Here is an 11830-nt window from a genome sequence, read left to right as displayed (position 1 = left end):
ATATGTATGTATATACACACACATACACACAAATGGCAGCACATGAAAAGATGCTAAACATCTTTGAGTCATCAGACAAATGCAAATTAAAACTACAATGAGATACCTCTTCATACCCTCTAGGATGGCTATAACCAAAGAGATTGACAATAACAAGTTTGGTGCGGATGTAAAGAGACCAGAAGCCTCATACATTGCTGGTGAAAATGTAAAATGATGCAGCTGCTTTGGAAAACAGTCTGGCAGTTCCTCAAAAGGTTAAAGATAGTTACCATGGGTCTTAGTCCACTCATTTGGGCAGCTGTAACAAAATAAGGTAGACTGGGTGGCTTACAAGCAACAGAAGTTTATTTGTTGCAGTTCTGGAGACTGGGAAGCCCAATATCAAGGTTCTGGCAGATTTGATATCTGGTGAGATCCCATTTCCTGGTTCATAGATGGTACCTTCTCACTGTATCCTCACATGATGTAAAAGGTCAAGGTAGCTCTTGGGGCTTCTCCTGTGAGGGCTCTGCTCTCATGAACTAATGACCTCCCATAAGTCCCGAACTGCTAATATCATCACTTTGGGGGTTAGGATTTCAGCATATGGATTGTGGTGGAGGTGCAAACACTCAAACCATAGCACAATATGACCCAGCAACTCCATTCTTAAGTATATACCCAAGAGAAATGAAAACATATGTTCATACAAAAACTTGTACAGTTGTTTGGAGCAGGACTATTTGTAATAGCCAAAAAAATGGAAACAACCCAAATGTCCATCAGTTGATGATGGAAACAAAACGTGTTATATCCAATGAAATACTATTCAGCCATAAAAAGGAATACTGGGCCAGGTATGGTGGCTTATGCCTGTAATCCAAGCACTTTGAGAGGCTGAGGTGGGAGGATCACTTGAGCCCAGGAGTTTGAGGCCAGCTCGGGCAACATAGCAAGATCTCATCTTTACAAAAAATAAAATATAATAAAATTCTGGCCCTGAGCGATGGCTCATGCCTGTAATCCCAGCACTTTGGGAGGCCGAGGCGGGCGGATCATGAGGTCGGGAGTTCAAGACCAGCCTGGCCAATATGGTGAAACCCCATCTCTACTAAAAAATAAAAAAATTAGCCGAGCTTGGTAGCGCACGGCTGTAGTCCCAGCTACTTGGGAGGCTGAGGCAGGAGAATTGCTGGAACCCGGGATACTGAGGTTGCAGTGAGCCAAGATCGCTCCACTGCACTCCAGCCTGGGCGACAGAGCAAGACTCCATCTCAAAAAAATAAATAAATAATAAAAAAATAAAAAATTAGCCAGGCATGGTGGTATGTGCCTGTGGTCTCAGATACTTGGGAGGCTAAGGTGGAAGGATGGCTCAAGCCTAGGAGTTTGAGGTTTCAGTGAGATATGAATGTGTTGCTCATTCTGAGCAACAGAGCAAGACCTTGTCTCCATTAAAAAATAATAATAAGGCCTAAAAAATAATAATAAGGCCGGGCGTAGTGGCTCATGCCTGTAATCCCAGCACTTTGGGAGGCCGAGGCAGGCAGATCACGAGGTCGGGAGTTCAAGACCAGCCTGACTCACATGGTGAAACCCCATCTGTACTAAAAATACAAAAATTAGCCTGGTGTGGTGGCACGCACCTGTAATCCCAGCTACTCGGGAGGCTGAGGCAGGAAAATCGCTTGAACCCGGGAGGCGGAGGTTGCAGTGAGCTGAGACCGCGCCACTGCACTCCAGCCTAGGTGACAGACCAAGACTCCATCTCAAAAAATAATAAATAAAATGTGATCATAATTTGAGAAAGGCTGCTCATTCTAACCATACATAAAAACAAGGAAAGCAGCAATATTATTGTAAAAACCCACCAACTGCTTCTTTTCTCCATTGCCAACGTCGAATTGGGCGAATCCTACCTTAAAAAGCACTGGCTTGCCTCGGTTTATTTTGCATCATCCAAAGGCCCTCTAAGGATCTCTGACTCACAGACCCTCACCCCAGACAGATTTTATACACAGGCTGTCCCAGTCTCTTTCTTCCCATGAACTCCAGTGAGATTGGGCTCATTTCTATCCCTCAGTTAACAGAGAGCCGATCATGAGTGACAGAAATCATCTACCAAAAATAACCAAGCTTGCCCAAGGAAAGTAACTTTCTTTCCATGCTTCTTCCTCTAAACCTAGTCTCTTTTAAGTAAAATAATTAGTCTGACTCTTATAAGAATAAAACTAAAGGCCGGGCGCGGTGGCTCACACTTGTAATCCCAGCACTTTGGGAGGCCAAGGTGGGTTAACCACGAGATCAGGAGATCGAGACCAGCCTGACCAACATGTTGAAACCCCGTCTCTACTAAAAATACAAAAAATTAGCGACGCATGTGGCACATGCCTGTAATCCTAGCTACTCAGGAGGCTGAGGCAGGAGAACTGCTTGAACCTGGGAGGTGGAGGTTGCAGTGAGCTGAGATGGTGCCACTGCACTCCAGCCTGGGCGACAGAGTGAAACTCCGTCTCAGAAAAAAAAAAAAAAAAAAAAGAGGAAGAAGAAAACTACCACGTCCAGGTTAAAGGCAACATTATTGTTGTTACTGCCTTCTCCAGGACAGGAAAGGCAAGCCCAGGGTGAATAAACAACTTTTGGGCACCTACTAAGTGGCAGGCCCTGTGAGGTAGACACGAAGTCACAATTGATGCCCTCAAGAAGCTTGCATTCTAGTGGGAAAACAGAAATGTAGTTAGTTTCATTATAAAACCACAAAGTAAATATTAAACAGGGATAGGAACAGTTTGTCCTGACTGCAGGAGTGATTACTTCTGACTTGGAAATTAGGAAAGGCTTCATGTCTGTTCTACCTGGCTTACACTTGGAAGGATATGCATGATTTTGATAGAAGAGTTGGAATGAGCATAGCAGGCTAGAGGGAACAGCATGAGGGATACATGAAAATAAATAACAACTAGAATGCATAGTACATCAGATGTAGGGCAGAATCTGGAAGGGAAATGTAATCAGTATCAGATTGAAAAAGGTTGTAGTTCCATGCTTCTGTTTGTACTTTGTACTTATTGGTGGCATCATAGAGGGCTTTTTTGGCAATAAGAAGTTTGGAGGCTGAGCATGGTGGCTTACACCTATAAACCTAGCACTTTGAGAGGCCGAGGCAGGAGGATTGCTTGAGGCCAAGAGTTCAAGACCAACTTGGCCAACACAGCAAGACCCTATCTTTTAAAGTACATTTTTTAGGAATTTTTATTTTTCAAAAAAAAGTTTGAAGCCAATACATTTGCTGGGACCCCTGCAATGATGATGGGGAGTTACTCAAGCAGTGAAAGTAGGAATAGAGAGAACAGACAAGATACAGTAGAATTGCCTGAACATGGAAAACTAAACCAGAGAAGGGTCAAAACATGATTCACCCTCCAAGACCCAACAATTTATAGGGATATTTTAGAGCCAACCATTTAGTGCCCCCTGGTGGACAGATGAGACCATCACAGCATTAACAGCAACAAGTCACTTAGGCTGTTTCATTCTTCCAGTAAAAAGTTTATATTGAACACTATCCAGACCCTCACTAATCAGCCTCTGCAGAAGCCACAGAGATCACGGCACTATTTTAGGTGGATCTAGTTAGGAGAAAAGATAGACCTCAAATGCCTAACTAACCCATAACAGAAAGTAGAATAAATGACCAAATGCTAAAATATGTGGTGGATAACACTGACATGAGATTTTAGAAAATACTGCAATTTGAGAGGTGGGTTAAGGCTTCAGAGATAACAGAGTTTTTTGTTTTGTTTGTTTCGAGACAGAGTCTCGCTCTGTCACCCAGGCTGGAAGTGCAGTGGCTCAATCTTGGCTCACCTCAATCTCCACCTCCCAGGTTCAAACGATTCTCCTGCCTCAGCCTCCAGAGTAGCTAGGACTACAGGTGCATGCCACCACACCTGGCTAATTTTTGTATTTTTAGTAGAGACGGGGTTTCACCATGTTGGCCAGGCTGGTCTCAAACTCCTGACCTCAAATGATCCGCCCACCTTCGCCTCCCAAACTGCTGAGATTGCAGGCATGAGCCACCATGCCCAGCCACAGAGCCATTTCTTTAACGTATGATTTTTGAAGAGCATCCAGGTCAGAGGCAATTGTGAACAAAACATCCTGAGCAGTAAATGAAAAAATAGTAAGGTTGAAATACTAAGAAATTCTATAGGTAACGAAGTCTGAAGGCTCAAGCTGGCTAGTGATGTAGTGTTCAAGTTTTAAGACTAATCTGACACCGGAATAAAAAATGGAGAAAGTAGGATGCCCAAGACAAAATTTAGATATGAAAACGGTTAAAGCCAGTTGTGAAGTCCTAATAAACTAATCCTGGCCAGGCGCTGTGGCTCACGCCTATAGGAAGGCCAAGCCAGGACTGCTTGAGCTCAGGAGTTCGGGACAGCCTGGGCAACATAGCAAAACTGTCTCTACAAAAAATTAGCCAAGTGCAGTGGCAGGCACCTATAGTCACAGCTATGTAGGAGACTGAGGTGGGAGGATCACTTGAGCCCAGGAGGTTGAGGCTGCAGTGAGCCACTGCACTCCAGCCTGGGTGACAAAGCAAGACCATCTCAAAAAAATAAAATGATCCAATTAATATGTTAGCTGGACACATTAAATGGTTACTGCATGGTTGGAAAAACAAGCTTTCCAATTGTCTCTTAGCTAAGTGTATTTTGTCTTTTGCATTTCTTGGGACCACCTTGAGGCAGAAAAGGTAGCTGGGTGCAGTGGTTCACACCTGTAATCCCAATACTTTGGGAGGCTAAGATGGGAGGATTGCTTGGTCAACATAGCGAGACCCCAAAGACAAGGTTACCCAGACCCCAATCCAAAGCTCTAGGGCTGCTGGCATGGATAGTTTATTTGCATGTTAAGTTGTATCAGGAGCACACAAAAACGCCATTAGGTCAGTAATTCGGCTATTCCTTTTTTTATTTTGAGACATAGTTTCGCTCTGTCGCCCAGGCTGGAGTGCAGTGGTGTGAACTCGACTCACTGCAAGCTCCACCTCCTGGGTTCACGCCATTCTCCTAGCTCAGCCTCCCGAGTAGCTGGGACCACAGGCACCCGCCACCTCGTCAGGCTAATTTTTTGTATTTTTAGTAGAGACGGGGTTTCACCGTGTTAGCCAAGATGGTCTCGATCTCCTGACCTCGTGATCTGTCCGCCTCAGCCTCCCAAAGTCCTGGGATTACAGCCGTGAGCCACCGCGCCCGGCCCAATTCAGCTATTTTACTTTCCAAGGCTTATTTCTCTCTCAAATGCCAATCAGGGTTACATGTTATCCAGAAAACCTATCATTCTCAACTAAACACATAATGTTCCTGCTAGTTGTAATTTAACTCCTACTCCTTAATTCACAAGTAGCAACCTCCCTTCCACAACACCAGTACTTCTACCACAAAGCAGAATTAATAGCCATCTGCGATCTAAGAGAGAATAGGAAGATAAATAATCCTTACACCCAAAAGGCCAAACAATTTTTATTTTCAAAAACAACTTTATTCATGACACATATTAAAAAAAAATTCCCACCCCTGGAAATGAGCTAAAAAAATAAACAAAATCCACCTCCCACCTCCCTGTTCCCACTTCCTCCCATTCCCTCCAAATAAAAGGGAAAAAAGGTAAAGGAAAAACAAAAAAAACAAAAAAACAAAACAACTGAAAAACAAAAACACCCCTAAACCCCCCAAAACAAGGTAGTGCATTTCCCCAGGGGGAAGGGGAATTTACACTGGAGCCGCTGGGAGCGGAACGGAGATCTTCCGGCTACAGAAACCTGCAAAGAAAGACACTCAAAACAGAAAAAGAAACACAAAAGGAAACAAAATAGATCACCAGGCAATCTGGAGGGGCAGGGAGCCGGAGAAGAGGGGTGGGGTGGATGGTAGACCTGGCTAGACAGGAGCAGGCAGGAGGGGACTGTGAAAGGCGAGGAGAAGACGGAGGGAAGGTAACAAGCAGAACAGTTTGGTGTCCTTCCAGAGCCCTGGGTAAAAAAAAAACCTCCTACCACCCACACCCACCTACCCTTGAGCAGCCCCCAAGGGGGTGAAGTGGGGCAGGGAAACATGGGGAGCAGCTTGCGCAGTTGAGACGTGTCCATGGCGAATCCCCAGAGTGAATAAGCAGCCCCCTGCCCCACTCCCTGGGCCTTCCCCTACTCCCCAAAGCAGGTCCCTCCTCAGCAGTTAGTTATGGGATTCTCCCCCCTTCCACAGTATATCTTTTTTTTAAAAAATATTTTTTTTCCATCAAGGTCATCTTCTGTTTTTCTTTTTTTTTTTTTTAATTCTTTTTTTTTTCCTTCTTTCCTCTTTTTTTCCTCTCTCTCCTCCTAATACACACTTTTTTTAGTAAGGGGAATACCATGATGTCGCTCTAGCCCGGCCCCTGGAAGAAAGAAGGAGAGTTAGGTGTTAACGTGATCACTAGATAGTTCAGTACAAGCCCCTCCCCGTAGGCCCTTGCCCCAGTTACTGTGAAGGGAAGGGGGGAAAAGAAGTTTTCAAGTGTCCTAAAACTGACCCCATGATCCCAGAAATCGTAACACACCTGGAGAACTGGGGCAGGGGGAGGGGGGCTTAACAGAAAACTTTGCCAAACAGCGGCGAAAAAGAAGCGCACCTGAGTGAGAGACATGGGGCAAGAAAAAGGACCCCCTTTTTATCCAGTTTTCAGTCCTCCACAGCTCTTAAACCCTAGGCCATCACAAATAGATCCTCCCTAACTCCTGGGGATAGGCAGGTAGAGCTTATGAAAAGCCAAGGTTTATATGCCTAACCGGTCTATTTAAATGTAAAGAGACAGAAGTGAAGCGAGGCAAAAACCTGGGCACCACACTAGGCCCAGTGAGAAGTTAACCTTGCAAGACTGGCTCAAATAAAGAATAAGTACCTCAAAATCCTCCCACAAGGCTGTTGGGGAGGATCAACTAGCTAGCCTCTGGTATTCTTCCAAGGGAGGTTCAGTCTTCAATCCCTCCCTAACTCCGAAAAAAGTAACAAATGTCCAAGCAGTGCTTTCACTGCCTGGAGGCCCTGTTCCTCCCAGTGTTGTCTGCAAACACCTTCAAATGCCACCAACTCCCAAGAAAAAAAAGGCTGGGGGTGGAAGCCTCTTTGAACCAAGGGAGGGATGCAGCCCTTATCACCAATTCCTACTGCAGAAAAGATGATGAGGCTGGCCTTCTGGCCTGGCCTGCAACTACCTTCCTCAACCTGCACAGGCAGGAGACAAAGTTCCTGAAGACCACGGGGAGGGGTGGGGGGAGGGAGGTTCCTCAGATCAGAGAGAAGGAAGCATACAGGGCTCATGGGAGGCGGGGGAAAGAGGAGCAGCCCATCTATCCTGACCTGTAGACGCGACCCCGGGGCCTGCTGTTAAAACCACTGTAGAATCGAGAGCGGGAACTGTTGTAGTTGGTGGTCCGGGCGCGGTAGCGGGCTCGTGGAAAACCCCGGTCTGTTGTGCTGATGCCTGGTCTGTTGGTTCGTTTTGGGATCACCTGAGTCAGAGATGAACAAATGATAGCCTTAAAGTCAACCCGGAGAGTTTATACAGAACCAGAACAGCAATGGACATAGGCTTACCTTGATTTGCCTTCCTCTAAATAGGGACTCATCTAAGGCCAAGGAAGTCCTCACTGACTCTTTGTCTGAGAACTCTATATATGCAAACCTGAAAAGAATTGTCATTGTATCTCTCTGAGGTTACAAATACCTCACATGTCAAAGTCAACTTGCAGGCATGCTTCGTTTTGGGCTACAATGCGGTTACGTTTTTTATTTGTCAAAATTCTTCTAAATGGAAAATTTCAATCATTCAAAATCATTTAAATTTTAAAATTTCCAGCTACTCTTTGAAATTTGTAAAAATAAGACACACAGGGCCTGAATTTCCATATGGCCATAATAGGCCAAGTAGAAGCTGCCCCTCCCCCTTCTAGTTCGTGATCCCACCCACACCTAGCCTTCATTTTTGTTATCTGGCCTCTGAAGACATTTAGGTGCAACTCCTGATATGTATCAACATTAATGCCATGATCTTAAATGACACAGATCACCTGTGTTAACAGCAAATAACTTACTGCTCAATATAAAATATAATTAATTTATCTATTTGTACACCGTAATTTAAATTATCTCAACTTACTCCCCCTTACTTACCCTTTGGGATGGCCACTAAATTTGTCACAGAGTATAGTAACACGGTTGACTGAACCACAGCCATGAAAGTGAGCTTCCAGCTCTTCCGCTGTTGCACCATAGTCCACCTGATGAGAGGAGAAACATTTCACAGGCACCAGGCAAATTCCTGTCTCAACAGGAACCCTCCCGAGCCTTTGGTCTGGGCCATCTATACACCAAAGCACATGAAATCTGGTAATTTGAGGAATTAATCTCTTTTCCTCCCAAACCCAGAGCCTTTGCTGATTACTGATCATTCCATTACCTTTAGCCTCCTTCCCACACTCCCTCCACACCCAAAACCACACCTATCCCGGAGATGTTCCTTTCAGGACTATTAAATAATTCCCCAAAAGAAGAACTTGCCCCCATCCCCAATCAGAGCCCCAGTACATACATTGCCAACATAGATGGAACGGGCATCAGCCTCCATCTTCTCCTCAATGGACATGATCACTGGGCCAGCTATCAGGAAAAAATAATTTTTTACAAAAAACCACACTTGTTTTCTACTTGACCAATATACTGCACTTCCACCACCAGCACTATCCCATAAGCTCAGTGAAGGCAAAATTTTGGTCTGTGCTGTTCCCTGCTGTACCCACAACCAAGAATAGTGCCTAGTGCATAGCAGGTACTCACTAAATAGTCGATAAATTGAAAGAATAAATTAATACACACTTAAAACAGTATAGGAATCCCTCCTGCCTCCAAATCAAATCCCTAAAGAATGGCTTTGGTTGAAATGCTTTTAAGAGTGAGCAAAATTAAGTGGGCTGAGACTCCACATTTCTAGATTAAAGGGGAAACCCCTTGCAAGCTTGCTTTCTCTTAGAATCCTAAAGCGTCTCCAATTGGAGGAATAACTATTAGATTTGAAGGTCAAATGCGAGCACGCAACCTCTACAAAGAAGGATAGACGTAGACTAAGAACAAAGAGCAACACAATTATAACAGAGACAAAGGGAGGCACAAGGCTACCACCACCAAAATATAGGTTCTGCCTCACAAAGGTCAGAGGAACACACAACGGACTATGACCGCGGCACAGTCATAATAGCTCAGACAAGCAGCTCCAGGGTGCCGAGTATCTAACCCCACATTCCCCATCCTCCCCACAACCCTTCCAACCCGAGAACCCGGGCTCCGCGTGCAACCGCCAGTTACTCACCATTGCCTGGAGGTGGACTCATATTCATCTGCTTCTCTACCTCGTTCTGTAGCTCCTTTAGCTTCTCGGCTTCTTCCTCCATCTCCCTGACTCGAGCTTTGATAGCTTCCAGCTCCTAATATAAGTGGGGAGGGTACGGAGGACAGCTTAAGAGGAACCAACGCAGGGGCTGTGCCCTGCTCTCGGCCAGAGCGCGGCCTCAGCCATGCTCGGCCATTTCCCTCGCCCTATGCGAGGGTCGTGATAAAAGAAAAGCTACCCTCTCTAGAACAACACTAGGCACCCGTGACGCCCGAATCAAGCCAGTCGGGCCCCTTGTAGTGATCGCTGACCCATCCTCGGCCCGACCCGGCCCCAGCCACGTTATTCCCCGCCCAACCCCACCCCCCGCCTGCCACCCGCTCGCCCGAGCTCTGGGCCTCCAGTGACCCGGCCGGCCAGCCGCCGGCCTGCTCGCTCGCCCTCCTTCCCTCACCGGGTCCTCAATGGCGCCGTCCCCCGGGTCACCCTCGACCAGTCCCGGCTCCTCCTCCTCCTCTTGGCTGCCGGGGGCTCCCGAACCAGGCCCAGGGCCCGGAGCTCCCGGGGGGGCGCGGGGCCGGGGCGGCTCCTCTTCGGGCTCGGGCTCCGGCTCGGGCTCCAGCAGCAGCTCCTCAGGCTCCAGTTCCTCAGACTCCAGGCCGTTCCCGTAGTCCCCTGCGCCCCCCGGGGCCCCCTCCCCGGCCTCCCCACCGGCCCCGGGCACAAGATGGCGCCGCCGCCCCGGCCCGGAGCCCCGACCGCCCGCAGCCCCCGCTGCTGCTGCCGCCGCCGCCGCCGCCGCCATCGCCGCTCAGACTGGGGCCCGCCGCCCGGCGATTGGAGAGCTGCGCCGGCCACGCCGAGGACTCATTAGTCAAGCTGCCTGCCCGTCACCAAGAGCTAGTACTCCATTGGGGAATATTACTTGGCAATCAAATAAGACCCCACCTCTAAGGCGGGGTACTGCGCCAAATTCTCAAATCCCGGTAGGGGAAATCTGCCTGTCAATCAACACGCGTCCCACCTCCTATCGAGTCCTTAGGTAATAATACCGCCACGCTGTGACGATATTCCTGCTTCTCCCCGGCCTACGGGCGGGCCCGCGAAGTATGGGACGCTCCGTGATTGGCCCTAGCTAGGCGACTGGAAAGGACCAATCTTCCGATCGCCTCACCGCAGTGGCCCAGTCTCAGATGCCGATTGGCTCGCGAGATTCGAAGGGGTGACACTGGTTTTGTGACAGGTGAACCTTGCCCCCGAAAGGACTGCCGGGCTTCAAACTTGGGAAACCCGAGGTCACATGACTAGCCAGTCCTTAGGGGGCCGCCATCTTGATACTACTGCTTGCCAGCTAGTGAGCTGTTGGCCGGGTGAGGCCCAAAACAGAGCAGCAGTTTCAGGAAACTTGTATCTTGACCAGGAAGCACCAGTAGATGGGATGTTGCTGAAAATGGAGGTTGTGAATAAAGCATTCCAGGAGGGAGCTTACTTTCCCCATCCAGGTTATTGGCACCATCATCCACTAGCTCTCCTACACCAGAAAGCAGGCAGGATTCCTCAGTCCGGAGCTACTAGTCACAAGTTCTGTCTGTCCCGCCCTCTTGCGTAGGCCTTCTGCTCCCTAGTTCCATTTTCTTCTCTTCCCTGGACAGCTTCCAATGTCACCCCTCCAATCTGCACTGCTAACAGACTGGCCCCCCTTTGCTGGCGAGGTAAAGTCTCAAAACCGTAAATCACGGCCTTCGACACCCCAGCGTGTGGTTACTTTGTGGATGTTGTTTCCTTCCACCCTTATCTTTCCTTTGGGTGTACCTGCACCCAGTCTGTGCCTCTAACATATAGTCCCCCTTCAACCAAACCACTGCAAACCCCAGCTTCCCCTCATTTCTCAGGACAAGTGGGCCTATCTCCACGGCGCGCTTAATTGTTTTGCTGTTTCCTAACCAGGTTGTGAGCGCCTGCAGATGAGGGGCCGGTTCCTATTTATATTCGCATCTCCACGGCCTGGCAATATGCCTACCACATAATGTCCTGTTAGATGTTTGTTGATTGAACATGTATTGATTGGGGATCTGGGTGCCACCCTTCATTTCAGCCCTCAAGCCCCCAAGATCCCAGAGGAATTTCTCCTGGCAGGTTCTCCCACTACACCACTGCACCCGAAGTACCAATGAGACCTAGCCCTGGAAGGCAGGATTGCCACATTTTGGTAGCAGTCCTACACACTTATTAAAAAGGAAGGAATGGCAGTGTAAGTTTGCAAGAGAAATTTTTGTGGGCACACTAACCTACAGTTCGAAAGATACATACAGCCCAACCAAAAAGTTAAACAAACATGGTTGGCCGAGGGATTTGGACAAGAGAAGATCCTCATTAGCAAACCAAAAAATCAAAAGTGACTTATTATACCCCACTATTC

General features: G+C 47.6%; 1 protein-coding gene across 1 annotated transcript in view; it reads right to left on the bottom strand.

The window, feature by feature from the left end:
• Positions 1–5507: 5507 nt before the first annotated feature.
• Positions 5508–11830, bottom strand: part of LOC129012817 (bcl-2-like protein 2) — a 26904-nt gene continuing 20581 nt past the window's right edge. The window contains exons 1-7 of the mRNA XM_054448886.2: positions 9866–11817; positions 9391–9505; positions 8617–8684; positions 8199–8305; positions 7623–7710; positions 7386–7537; positions 5508–6423 (exon numbers count right to left, since the gene is read on the bottom strand). Of these exons, the coding sequence (XP_054304861.1) occupies positions 6384–6423; positions 7386–7537; positions 7623–7710; positions 8199–8305; positions 8617–8684; positions 9391–9505; positions 9866–10216 (921 nt within the window). The 5' untranslated portion in view covers positions 10217–11817 and the 3' untranslated portion in view covers positions 5508–6383. Of the gene's footprint in view, positions 6424–7385; positions 7538–7622; positions 7711–8198; positions 8306–8616; positions 8685–9390; positions 9506–9865 lie in introns of the transcript that reaches the window.

This window comes from Pongo pygmaeus, chromosome 15 (assembly GCF_028885625.2).
Source record: "Pongo pygmaeus isolate AG05252 chromosome 15, NHGRI_mPonPyg2-v2.0_pri, whole genome shotgun sequence".
NCBI lineage: Eukaryota > Metazoa > Chordata > Mammalia > Primates > Hominidae > Pongo > Pongo pygmaeus.
The sequence above is the reverse complement of the archived record's forward strand: the minus strand, read 5'-3'. Positions and strand labels throughout refer to the sequence as shown.